The sequence below is a fragment of the Pseudonaja textilis genome, chromosome 1 (genome assembly GCF_049901715.1).
Source record: "Pseudonaja textilis isolate UNSWEBS1 chromosome 1, rPseTex1.2, whole genome shotgun sequence".
NCBI lineage: Eukaryota > Metazoa > Chordata > Lepidosauria > Squamata > Elapidae > Pseudonaja > Pseudonaja textilis.
This window is the reverse complement of record NC_141990.1, coordinates 5,898,877-5,912,970: the sequence shown is the minus strand read 5'-3', so window position 1 is coordinate 5,912,970 and position 14,094 is coordinate 5,898,877. Positions and strand designations below refer to the sequence as shown.

The following is a 14,094-nucleotide window of genomic DNA, read 5'->3' as shown; positions in this document are numbered from 1 at the left end:
CTACCTGAATCTGTTGTCACATCCTCAACCCACACACCCCCCAACTCCTTTAACCTCAAACTAACCTCTATTGACCTCACCCCTTTCCTAAGAGGTCTGTAAGGGGCGTGCATAAGCGCACCATTGTGCCTACCGTCCCTGTCCTATTGTCCCCAATTATTCGTACCTATTTCATGTATTTATACTTATGTTTATTCTTATACGTTTATCCCTCAATGCTGTCCAACTATTTACAAAGTCTGCACTACTATTACTGTTAATCTTCTCATCACTCCTTATCGCCCATCCACTCCCACTTGTGACTGTATGACTGTAACTTTGTTGTTTGTATCCTTACGATTTATATAGACTGCTTCCCAGTATGATTTTTGTACCCTATGACTATTATTAAGTGTTGTACCTGATGACTCTTGAGGAATGTATCTTTTTTTAATGTATACTGAGAGTATTTACACCAAGACAAATTCCTTGTGTGTCCAATCACACTTGGCCAATAAAGAATTCAATTCTATTTTATTACATTCTATTCTATTCCATTCCATTTCTATTCTATTCTATTTCTATTCTATTCTTAATTCCAGTATCTATTCTATTCTATTCTATTTTGTTCTGTTCTATTCTATTCTTTCCTTTATCTATTCTATTCTAATCTATTCTTAATTCCAGTATCTAATCTATTCTGTTCCGTTCCGTTCCATTCTAATTCTAATTCTATTCTATTCTTTCCTTTATCTATTCCATTCCATTCCATTCCATTCCATTCCATTCCCAATTCCATTCCCAATTCCAATTCCAATTCCAATTCCAATTCCATTCCATTCTATTCTATTCTATTCTATTCTATTCTATTCTATTCTATTCTATTCTATTCTTAATTCCAGTATCTGATCTGTTCTATTCTATTCTATTCTATTCTATTCTATTCTATTCTATTCTATTCTATTCTATTCTATTCTATTCTCTTCTCTTCTAATTATCATTCTATTCAACCCTTTCACTGATGAACTGTTCTCACTGTCAGGTAATATCTCTTTAATTATATAGCTTGGCTCTCTCTTGGATAAGTTTCCATGCTGGCTGGGAAATTCTGGGAGTTGACGTCCATAGGTCTTAAAGTGCCAAGGGTGGACACCCCTGCTGTAAGCTACCTATGGCGGCCACAGATATGCCTGGGCTATCATTCTGGGCTCCATCAATGCCACTTAGAAAATGTTTGCTATAATGCAGGGGTCCCCAAACTTGGCAACCTTAAGACTTCTTCAGCTGGCTGGAGAATTCTGAAAGTTGAAGTCCACAAGTCTTAAAGTTGCCAAGTTTGGAGACCTCGGCTATTATGATTCAATGAATGACTGATTCATGCTTGCCCCTCTACCATTTTTTTCACATCAAGGAGGAGACCCTCTGTGGAAGTATTTCTCCCCCGCCCCACAACATTAGGAACAGGATAACCTTAGGATGGCGTCCCACCTTCGGTTCACACCAATGAAAAGAAACCAGGAGAATACCAGGCAGGCTCTTAAAAAAGGAAAAGTCCAGAAAGAGCCAGATTACCTTTCTATGCCCAGAGTGTCCTCGACTTACAACATTAGTGACCGTTCGAAGTTACAGTGGCACTGAAAAAAGCGACATAGGACTAGTTTCATACCGTTGCGCCATCCCCCTGCGGTCACGTGATCAAAATTCGGCCGCTTGGCAACTGATCTCCCATTTATGACGGTTGCAGTGTCCCTGGGGTCATGTGATCGTCTCGTGAGACCTTCTGACGAGCAACAGGGAAGCCAGATTTACTTCATGTGACTAACTCAATGACTGCAGTGATTCACTTAACAACCCCGCGGCAAGGAAGGTTGTATAATAGAGCAAAGCTCACTTAACAACTGTCTCTCTTGGCAACGGAAAGTTTGGGCGCAACTGTGCTTGTTAAATTGAAGATTACCTGTATTTTGCTTTGGTTTCTTCTGATGTACAGTAATATTTCTTTATGATTATTTAGGGTTTTCCCCCGCTTCCTTTAACGGTGAAATTAAGTTTATTGGACCCATCTTCTTCCTTATAGTAACACAGACACACACACAGACACACACACAGACACACACACGCACGCAGATAGCACCAGAGACGCCTCCCCTGTGGAAGAAAACAGGCTACAGCAAGTTTGACATCGGTGGAGCCGACTGGATTACGTGTTTCCACTTTGCTGCCTGCGATTCTGGAGATATTAAATTAAGAGTCTCGTCTTTTTTTCCGCCCCCAGTTTTCACGCACAAATTAAGCCTCGGAGAGCGCCAGATGAAAATCGGCACATCTTGAGCCAGCGATCCTCCAGGGACAAGAAAAATGCACAGACCCAGGCAAAAGATGGAGGAGTCACCGGAAGGGCAAGAGCGGGGTTGAAAATGAACGTCGCCCACTGAGGAGGAGGCTCACGGCAAAGAGAAAAGGGACCGTGATAACAGAACAGAACAGAACAGAACAGACTAGAATAGAATAATGGAATGAGAATAGAATGGAATGGAATAGTATAGAATAGAATGGAATAGATTTCATTAACAGAGTTAATTCGTTAATTTGCACTGATGATGTTACCTAGTTTGGTAATGAAACGTCCGCAAGAAAACAATCAAGCTCAGAGAGCACCAAGGACCCCACAGTTCAGCCTTGAGCTGCAAATATTCTCTTCTATCAGAAATTAAGTGTCAGGATTCTGGCAGTTACCCCCAATTAAATCATGAGGTCTTGAGCCAAATTTCCAAAACTAAACAGGATTTATTGGGAGTTAACATGTCTGGCACGGCCTGGGTGTAGCTGACTCTGAGATGCATAATTCCCTGTCACCCTTGACCCTGATTGCCCCTCACCCCCCCCTGGGTGTATCATAATTCATATTCTCCAATGGGACACATCCATAGCCCAGAGTCATCAATCAGGCTCTCCAGTTAGGTTTTTGCTCGGCAGATTCTTCAGTCACCTAGTTACAATCTCTGAAAAACTATGCATGGAATGCACTTTCGGTTTCCAAGCTGCCGCACTGCTGTTTCAAACCCCTTTTCCCCCCCCCTCCCTTTCTGTTGGCAACTAATAAAACAGCCATAAAAAATGTTTTATGAGTTGACAGGGACAAGAAAAGTCGTAAAATGAGGCAACAATGTCAAACAAACCTAACCAATGTCTCGCTTAACAGAGATTTGAGGCTCATTTGTGGTCATACGGTGAGAGGACTACCTGTACTTTGTATAAAAGGATAATTCCTGATTCCTGGAATTGTCTCGCTTTCTACCTGAATCCATGGCCATCCATCCCCAATCTTAGGAAAAGGAGGGATGTGCCGACAATGTTTCTCCTGCCAAGTCTGGATAGGAAGCTGTTCTGTTCTGACCAAGGCTTCCTAGACCCTAATTACGCACATGCTTAGTCTAAACAACTCGTTTTATTTCAACGCTGGGAATTACGTGCATTCCCAGCCCGTAATGAGTCCTAAGCAGTCCCTCGAGATAAGCACCCACCTTTACCTCCTTGAATTGCTGCCAACAACTAAAAGTGCCAAATTAATTGTAAAAAGCCAACCGAAGTACAAAGTCCACACAGAGCTTCAAGGTTTAATCCGAACAGAGCAAATGACTTTGCTTCCTGCAAAGGTTTCATCATCTTGGCCTGACTTTTATCCCTTTATGGGAGGGGCAATCACCTCTCAGCCTTATTCCCAAGTCGGCCCTTTTGTCTCAACTGCTCTTGCCTTCTAGCAGCTGTGCACACACACACTGGGAACAGGCTCCCCTCAGTCCTCTGCCTCGCTGCTGCCAGACTCTAAAGGCTCCGGAGTCAGCACCCCACTCCCAGATGGTCCTGGCCCCATCTCTGCCTCAGACACAGGACCCTTGCCGAGTCCTCCCCAGACTCCTGGACTGGTCCCCATTTTTCCCCACTGTCCGATTCCACTGCCATCTGCACTGGTTGTTAGCGGGCCGCAACAGAAGCAGAGATGAAAATTTGAGACCCATGGCCGTGGCGTAAACGGGTCTTGAAGTGCAGACAGACAACCAGGAGGTGTAATTGCTGCTGGCATTGCCCACTGATGTAGTAGTGGCTCTCGAGGAGTAAGAAAGATGTCTGCAGATTTTAAAAATGTTGTTTATGAGACTGTTTCTTGTTTACCTTAAGGGGGATTAGGACTCGGTCCACTTTCGGATTCTCCCAAGAGTGTCAATTTGACCACACGTCATTGTTTTTTCGTAGCTTTAATGACAGTCTCCAAATGCGTTCGCCGTCTGGCCTGCCCTTCGTTTGGGGATTTAAACCAAACAAACGGCAGGGCCACAAAAAAAAAACGTGTATAAATCTAAAAGGATGCTGGATGGGGCTCTTCAAGGATAATCCCTTCCAGAACAGAATTAAAACGATATTAACGAAAACAGGATGCTCGGAAAAAGAAACAACACCGTGTGGAGTAAATAAGAAATGGAGCCAGAGAGTCACAGAAAGTAATTATGCTGAATTGTAAAAAAAAAAAAAAAAAAGTGTGTGGGGGGGTAGACAAAAAAAAATCAATTACAGCAGTCCAAAATGGAAGCTGAGGAAGGAGGGTGCCTACAATCCAATTTAAGAAAATTAACGAGCTGAGAAAAATAACTAGGCTGAAAAGAATATATAGCTCGTTCTTGATGTACAATGTTTCATTTAGTGACTGTTTGTTGAAAGTTACAACAACACTGAAAAAAAGGGACTTATCACCATTTTTCACAATTACAACAGTTGCAGCATCCCTGTGGTTCCATGATCAATATTTGGACACTTGGCATCGGGTATATACAGGGAGCAAAGCAGGGTAGAGTAGAGTAGAGTAGAGCAGAGCAGAGCAGAGCAGAGCAGAGCAGAGCAGAGCAGAGCAGAGCAGAGCAGAGCAGAACAGAACAGAACAGAACAGAACAGAACAGAACAGAACAGAACAGAATAGAATAGAATAGAATAGAATAGAATAGAATAATAGACTAGACTAGACTAGACTAGACTAGACTAGACTAGCTAGGACTAGACTAAACTAGAATAGAATAGAATAGAATAGAATAGAATAGAATAGAACATGGAAGGGACCTTAGAGGTCTGCTAGTCCAGCCCCCTGGTCAAACAGGAGAACCTATACCATCTTAGACAAGTGACTATCCAGTCCCTTCTTAAAACCTCCAGTGTTGGAGCCATGTTCCACTGGTTAATTGTTCTAATGGTCACGAGATTTCTCCTTAATTCCAGGTTGCTTCTCTCCTTGATGAGTTTCCATCCCTTGTTTCTTGTCCTGCCTTCCGGTGCTTTGGAGAATAATTTGACCCCACTCTTCTTTGTGGCAGCCCCTCAAATACTGGAATGCTGCTACCATGTCACTCCTAATTCTTCTTTTCTTTAGACTAGCCAAACCCAAAATCTGCAGCCCTTCTTCATATGGTTGAGTCTCCAGGCCTTTGTTCATCTTACCCTTGACTTATGATCACCTTTGAGCCCCGAATTCCTGTTGCTAAAAGAGAGAGCGCTTAAGTGCATTTGGTCCCATTTTACGACCTTCCTTGTCACAGTTGTTAAGTGAATCAGTGGAGCTGTTAAGTTAGTAACCACAACTCAGTGATTCTGCCTTCCTCGTTGACGTTGCTTAGAAAAGGGGATCGCATGACCCCCGGACACGGCAACCATGATAAATATGAGCCAGCTGGCAAGCACCTGAATTCTGATCAGGTGACCCTGGGAAAGCTGCAACAGTCCTTTAGTATTGGAAACAGTCATAAGTCACCCTTTTCAGTACCGTTGTAACTTGGAACGGTCGCTAAATGAATTGTTGTAAGTCAGGAACTATCTGTATTTAGGATAGTTGCCGTATCCCAGGGTCCTATGAGATCCCCTTTTGCGACCTTCTGGTCTCTTCTTACGACTGCTGCATCATCCCCATGATCACGATTCATGGTCCCCGTGATCCCCTGGTCAAAATGCTTGGCAACTAAACTCATACTGACGGCAGTTGCAGTATCCTGCGATCCGCTTTTGCGACCTTCTGACCAGCCACTCGGGGGGGGAGGGGGGGGAAGCCAGATTCACTTAATAACCAGGTTCCCCTCTTAATAACCACAGTGATTCACTTAACAATGGTGGAAAGATGGAGCAAAACTCACTTAACAACTGTCTCGCTTAGCAACGAGACAGTTGGGCTCGATTTAATGACAAGAAGGACTGAGGGGGTGACCTGATAGTGGTCTTCCAATATCTTCTATAAAGAAGAGGGAGTCGAGTTATTCTCCAAACCCCCCTGAAGGCAGGACAAGAAGCAACGGGTGGAAACTCATCAAGGACAGAAGCAACTTAGAACTAAAGAGAAATTTTCTGACAGTGAGAACTATTAACCAGTGGAACCACTTGCCTCGAGAGGTTGTAAATGCTCCAACACTGGAAGTTTTTAAGAGGAGATTGGAAAATCATTTGTCTAAAATTGTATAGGGGTTCCTGCCTAAGCAGGAGGTTGGTCTAGAAGACCTCCAAGGTTTCTTCCACTCTTCTCTTCTCTTCTCTTCTCTTCTCTTCTCTTCTCTTCTCTTCCCTTCTCTTCCCTTCTAATTTCTATTCTATTCTATTCTATTCTATTCTATTCTATTCTATTCTATTCTATTCTATTCTATTCTATTCTATTCTATTCTAAACAGTCAGAACAATTAATCAGTGAAACAGCTTGCCACCAAAAGTTACGGGTGTTCCAACTCTGGAGGTTTTTAAGAAGAGATTGGACAACCATTTGTCTGAAACGGTATAGGGGTCCCTGACTGAGCAGAGGGTTGGACTAGAAGACCTCCAAGGTCCCTTCCGACTCTGCTGTTCTATTATTCTGACTGTGGTCGTAAGTCGGGGTCTGTGTGTCATATGAAAAGGGGGGAAAGCTACAGACCAAATTCCATTCGTCTTTTTCTTTAAAAAAAAAAAAAAAAGAAACAACAATAAGGACGACAGAACAATCACCCGTTTAGGCCTCCCAAAATGTGGTGATGCTCCATGATACTCACAGCCAAGGAGGAGGTACTGGTAGCACTGCACAGAATCTGCGGCTAGGAGCAGAGGGTGATTCAAGTTAAAAGGCGGCTGCAGTTCATTCCACTGGGGAGTTCTGTGGAAACGACACAAGAATATTAATATTTCAGCTTTGAAGAGGGGGAGGGGGGGGAAATCAGCATCTGTGTCATCACGTCCAATTATTTATGCAAGAGAATAACGTGTTTGTCATTATTTAAAGTCACTTGCTCTGAGCGTGGAATATTTCGAGACAGATGGAGAGAAATGGGGAGCCCAATCTTCAAAATTTGGCATTTTCTAAAAGGAACCTGTGCAAAATGCTACCTCGCAGGGAGACACTTGGTCTATACTTCACACTTGCGTTTTGGGGGAAAAACAGATAGAATTGGATAAAAACCTCCTTCCACAGCAGACAAATTGTCCTTCCAGCTCAACGTTACCTCTAAATAGCCTTCAAAATTGGGGTGGGGTGGGGGGGGGAGAGCAACCACAGGCCCTACACGACCTGGGAACTTTGACTCCCAGGATTCCTGAGCCATTCTAACTCAGTGTAGAGTTGAAGTCCACAGATCGAAAAGTTGCCATAGTTCCCATGCCTGGCTAAGGAATTCTGGGAACTTTACAGCTTGTAAAGGGGTCATAGTTCTCCAGGTTATTATGAAGCAAAGGAGAAAAGGCCCTGGGCTTCGGGTTGTAAGGGAACGGACCTTTACAGAAGGGAATAACCCAGGGATGAACTGTGGAGGTAGTTTTTTTTTTCTTTTTTGACATTTCATGACCCAACTAGGTAACGTCATCAGTGCCAGAAGGGAGTGGGGTTTGCTCTCTGTTTATATATACGTGGCTTGGCCTGTGAAGGTTGGTGGAAGTGTACTTGCTGGATCCTTGTATAGGCTGTGATAGATAGATTAGATAGACAGATAGATGATAGATAGATAGATAGATAGGTAGGTAGGTAGGTAGATGGATGATAGAGAGAGAGAGAGAGAGAGAGAGATAGGTAGAGAGTAGAGAGAGATAGATAGATAGATAGATAGAGGTAGGGATGGATGGATGGATGGATAGATAGATAGATAGATAGATAGATAGATAGATAGATAGATAGATAGATAGATAGATGTGGGTAGATGGATGATGGATAGATGGATGGATGGATGGATAGATAGATAGATAGATAGATAGATAGATAGAGATGGATAGATAGATAGAGAGAGGGGGGGGGGATGGATAGATAGATAGATAGGATGATAGATAGATAGATGACAGATATGGATAGATATAGATAGATAGATAGATAGATAGATAGATAGATAGATAGATAGATAGATAGATAGATAGAGGCAGGGTGAAAGTTGGACTGCGTGACTTGAGTTATCTCTGGGAGAAATTTTTGGCCCAGGACTCCCAGAATCTTATTTTTGGGAAGCGCCACCCAGGCACCAAAGACTCCTGAGACGCGTTCAAAGAGAAACACAAAACGAAATATGAACGTCAGAAAGAGAACGTGGATCTGTCTACCTGATGAGGGCCCAGCTCGCCCGTGGGCAGGTAATCATTTCCAGGAGGGTGTCATCGCTGATCTTAGGGGTGGTGCTAAGAGGCCGGGGCTCCAGGACGTGCTCCACCAAAGTCCCATAGCAGCTGATGATGTACAGCGACTCGACGACGAATTGCTTGGATTGATCTGCAGGGGAAGGAGAAGACGGGAGGGTTACGGCTAGTCTTACAACCATTCCTTCAAAGGCACAACGGCATTGAAAAGAAAAGGGGGTATTTGAGGATTTTTCACACTTACGGCTGTTGTGGCTTCCCCATGGTCACGGGATCAAAATTCAGATGCTTGGCAGCTGGCTCGTATTTATGATGGCTGCAGTGTCCTGGGGTCAAGTGATCCCCTTTTGCGACGTTCTCACAAGCAGAGTCCACGGGGAAGCCGGATTCACCTCACAAAGGTGTGATTAGCTCAGTGATGGCGAACCTTTTTGTTGTGGTGTGCCGAAAGCGTGTGTGTGTGCATGTGTGCCGGCACCCACAATGAAATGCGCCCACCCCTCATATGCTCACGCACCACCCCGGCCCCACCCATTTACCTGCACTGCGCATGTGTGTGCCTCCCAGCTGATTTTTTGCCCGTTTGAGGCTGTTTTCACCCTCCTGGAGGCTTGAGGGAAGCCTCTGCAGCCCCAGGAGGCCAAAAAACGGGCCTTCTGGAAATACTGGAAGTGCCGCTTTTCAGCCTCGAAGAGGCCTTTGGAGCCCCGGGGAGGCCATTTTCGCCCACCTGGGGGCTCAAGAGAAGCCTCTGCAGCCTGGGAGGCTAAAAACGGGCCCATTTCGGCACTTCCGATATTTCCGGAAGGCCCATTTTTCGGCCTCCTGAGGCTGCAGAGGCTTCCCTTGAGCGTCTCCAGGAGGGTCAAAACGGCCTCAAACGGGCCGAAAATCAGCTGTGAGGTGCGCACATGCGCAGTGCAGGTAAGTTTGGCTGGGGCTCACGTGCCCGGACAAATGGCTCTGCGTGCCACCTGTGGCATGCGTGCCATAGGTTCGCCATCACGGGACTAACTCAAAACTGCAGTGATTCACAAGAAGCGCTGCAAGAAAGGCTGTAAAATGGGGCAAAACTCACTTCAGAACAGTCTGGTTTAGCAGTAGAAAATTTGGGCTCAATTGTGGTCATTAGTCAAGGACTTCTTGTATAGGCCGTCCTCGACTTACAACAGTTCATTCAGTGATTGTTCAAATTTACAACGGCACACTGAAAAAAGCGACTGGTAACCATTTGTCAGTTACAATCTTTGTAGCATCCCTATGGTCATGTGAAAATTCATATGCTTGGCAACTGAATTCATACTTATGATGGTCGCAGTGTCCCGGGGTTATGTGCACCTCTTTTGTGGCCTTTTGACAAGCCAAGTCTATGGGGAAGCCAGATTCAGTTAACGACCGTGTTACTGACTTAACCATTTCTGGGATTCACTTAACAACCGTGGCAGGAAAGGTCGTAGAATGGGGCAAAACTCGCTTAAGAAATGTCCCACTTAGCGACCTTACTTTTGGGTTCAATTGTCATTAAGTCGACGACTACCTGTTGTCAGCTATGAAATCATAATTCATCGCTGCCACATAGCTTAGGAAATGGGAGGGGGGGGGTGATATTAATTGAGTAGCTCTCGGTAGACAAAATAAATTATTTTGTTTAATTCGAGGTAGAAAGAATTGAAACGGAAATTGGGATTGGTTCATATGATGTGATGATGAGGAGAAAAGGGGATGATTTGGAGGTGGGAAATCCCAAGGAAACTTTTAGTTTCAGAATTCCACAGATGTGCCAGGTTTTGTTCTAATAAAAGCACTTTGAGATTATGGTTGTCTTGGAGTTACTGACAGGAATGGATTTTCCCTGGAATGCTGACACCTGTCCTTGACTTATAACGTTAATAAACTATATATGCAGGTAGTCCTCAACTTGCAACCATTTGTTTAGTGACTGTCCAAAAAAAGAGACCTATGACCATTTTCTCACTTATGACCCTTGCAGCATCCTCGTGTCACATGGTCAAAATTCAGATGCTTAGCAAAGGTTTCATAGTTATGATGGTTAAAGCGTCCTAGCATCACGCGATCCCCGTTTTGCAACCTTCTGACGAGCTAAGTCAACGGGGAAGGCAAGGAAGGTCGTAAAACGGGGCAGAACTGACTTAACTGACATCCAGCTTAGCAGCAGACGTTTGGGGCACAATTGTGGTTGTATGTTGAGGACTCTCTGCACTTCGGGCTTTCAAAAGTCAGCAGTTTCACTCCGCACCCTGTGCCAATTGATCCCTTTCTGCCTGCCCAGAGCTTCCCATCACTCGGCGTACAGCGGACGCCTCGCACGTCAATTTTATTTATTTACATAAATACAAACTCTATCGGCACAACGATGAATACCACCGCTCTTCTCAGGAAGGTGAATCGCTGAGAAATGATGCTCTATTTTTGGAATTTCCCAGAAAAAAAAAATGCAATCCGGAATACATTAACCTTGGATTCTTTTGCAACGCTTCTGCGTTATACCCTTGCATTTCTCGTGCCTTGGTTTCGCTGGCCTCTAGCCAGGCATCGCTTCAGGTTTGATGATTTTACAGATAATCAGAGTTGGAAGGGACCTTGTAGGTCATCTAGTCCAACCCCTCGCCCAAGCGGGAGACCCTACGCCACTTCTGACAAATGGCAGTCCAGTCTCTTCTTGAAAGTCGCTCCCATAACTTCCGAGGGCAACTTCTGTTCCATTGGTTGATTGTTCTCACTGTCAGAAAGTTTCTCCTTATTTCCAGGTTAAATCTCTCCTTGCTTCAGGCTCAAATTCAAATTGGGAGCGATTCTTTCTTTCTTTCTTTCTTTCTTTCTTTCTTTCTTTCTTTCTTTCTTTCTTTCTTTCTTTCTTTCTTTCTCTTTCTTTCTTTCTCGTGGAAATAAATTAGAAATGTTCTGACAGTGAGAACAATCAACCAATGGAACAGAAGTTGCCCTCGGAAGTTGTGGGAGCTTCATCACTGGAGGCTTTCACGAAGAGACTGGACTGCCATCTGTCTCAAATGGTGTAGTGTCTCCTACCTGGGCAGGGGGTTGGACTAGATGCCCTACAAGATCCCTTCCCACTCTGTTAATCTGTATCTATATTCAAATCAGAAGTGGTTATTTATTCATTTATGAAAACAGATATGGCCACCCAAAACCCACTCTCAATGATTCTGGGTGGCGTATGAGAATAAAATCCCAATATGTGTATTGCAACCAATTTGGGTCACCATACTACAAAAAAAGATGTTGAGACTTTGGAAAAAGTTCAGAGAAGAGCAACTAAGATGATCAAAGGCCTGGAGACTAAAATATACGGAGAACGGTTGCTGGATTTGGGTACGGCCAGTCTAGAGAAAAGAAAGACATGAGGGGACACAATAGCAGCATTCCAGTATTTGAGGGGCTGCCACAAAGAAAAGGGGGTCAACTCACTTTCCAAAGCAAGGCAAGACAAGAAACAATGGATGGAAACTAACCAAGGAGAGAAGCAACCTAGAATTAAAGAGAAACTTCCTAACAGTGAGGACAATTAACCAGTGGGACAGCTTGCCACAAGAAGTTGTAGGGGCTCCATTGCTGGAGGTTTTTAAGTAAAGACTGGGTAGTCCCTTGTCTGAGATGGTATAGGTTCTCCTGCTTGAGCAGGGGGCTGGACTAGAAGACCTCCAAGGTCCCTTCCAGCTCTATTCTATTCCATTTTATTTTATTCTAATCTTCAACTAACTATCACGATTGAGCCCAACATTTCTATGGCAGTGGTGAGGCGAGTTGTGCCCCGTTCTATGACTTTTCTTGCCACTGTTTATTAAGGATAATCACTGCAGTTGTTAAATTAGCCACATGGTTGTTCAGTGAATCTGGCTTCTCTGTTAACTTTGCCGGTCACGTTACCCTGGGACTCCGCCATCGTCATAAATAGGAGTCAGCTGCCGAGCGTCTGAATTTTGATGACGTGACCATGGAGATGCGGCAATGGTGGGAAAACCGGTCTTAAGTCCATTTTTTTCAGTGCCGTTGTTAAGTCCCCAAATGAACTGCTGTAAGTCAAGGACCACCCATAAAAGAAACAACCACCAGAAGATACCCCACCCTACAACAATGGCAACCAAATGATCCTTGCAATGGGCCCCATCCCACTCTGGGGTCCTCAGGCCCGTTGGGAAAAGCAGAGCCTTTTGAAAAAGTGTCAAAAGAGGGGAACAACCTCATAACTGGACACAATATTCCAAGTGTGGCCTTCCCACGGCCTTATAAAGCGGTATTAACACTTCCCGTGATCTTGATTTTATCCCTCTGTTTATGCAGCCTAGAACTGTGTTGGCTTTTTTGGCAGCTGCAGCACACGGCTGGCTTCTATTTTAAGGGATTGTGCACTGGGACTCCAAAATCCCTCTCATAGTACTAGCCCTTGGACTTATATACCGCTTCATAGTGCTTTACAACACTCTGAGTAGTTTGCAATATGCATACTGCCCTTTAGTCATAAATAAGCATTAATAATAGCATTTAGGCTTATATACACCGCTTCACAGTGTTTTACTGCCCTGTAAAGCAGTTTATAGAGTCAGCCTCTATTGCCCCCAACAATCTGGGTCTTCATTTTACCCACCTCGGAAGGATGGAAGGTTGTGTCAAGCTTAAGCTGGTCAGAATCAAACTCCTGGCTGCGGGCAGAGTTAACCTGCAGTACTGCATTCTATCACAGCACCACCATGGCTCCTGGTATGTTCGTTAGTTAAACTGCTGTTGAGCCAAGTACCACCTATTCTATACTATGCACATTATTTATTTATTTTGCCTTTTCTCACCACTGAATTGCATTTTGTTGGATGTTTAATTCCTGGAATCTTGACTATTTCTACTATTTCCACTGTCTTTTCATTTTCTATTTGACTGCATTATATGCTGCCCAGAGTGGCTCTCTATAGCGAGATGGGTAGCCATATACATGTAATAAATAAATACAGTGGTACCTCGGTACTCAACTGCTTTGAAATTCATCGCATTTGAGACTCAGCACATTTTGACGTGAAAATTTTATCCCCGTACTTGCCGTTTGTGTAGTACTCAATGTACGAGCTACAATTGTCGGTGTCAGTTGTGTTGTGACTCACTACATGATGTCTTAAGGGAAAAAAAATTGTTTGGTACTCATCATTTTTGGTACTCATCGGAACCAATTAAGGATGAGTAACTGAGGTATCACTGTAATCAAATTTCCAGGCCGGGAGAGAAAGACTGGAAAGGCCCAGAAAAGGATGGGCTAGGTAGATGAATGGTCTGAAGCAACCTCAGGCAGCTTTATGATAGCACCCATCTGTGCCAATAAAGGACAATATTTGTGGCTCAGGGTTGACAGGAGGGGTCCTTGGTGCTCTCTGAGCTTGGTTGCTTTGTTGCAGACGTTTCACGACCCAACTAGGTGACGTCATCAGTACTGGTCCTAGCACTAATAAGGAAACAAGCAAGCTCAGGCAGCACCGAGGACCTCTC

The 14,094-nt window shown here is 44.2% G+C and overlaps 1 protein-coding gene across 6 annotated transcripts in view; it reads right to left on the bottom strand.

Annotated features, from left to right (window-relative positions):
* The window catches only part of BCAS3 (BCAS3 microtubule associated cell migration factor), a 604,042-nt gene that overhangs the window by 303,352 nt on the left and 286,596 nt on the right, over nt 1-14,094 (bottom strand). For all 6 annotated transcript variants that reach the window (XM_087924910.1, XM_026710222.2, XM_087924916.1 and 3 more), the window contains 2 exons: nt 8,554-8,719; nt 7,029-7,129 (listed from right to left, as the gene is read on the bottom strand). In XM_087924910.1, coding sequence (XP_087781036.1) covers nt 7,029-7,129; nt 8,554-8,719 — 267 coding nt within the window. The remainder of the gene's footprint in view (nt 1-7,028; nt 7,130-8,553; nt 8,720-14,094) is intronic.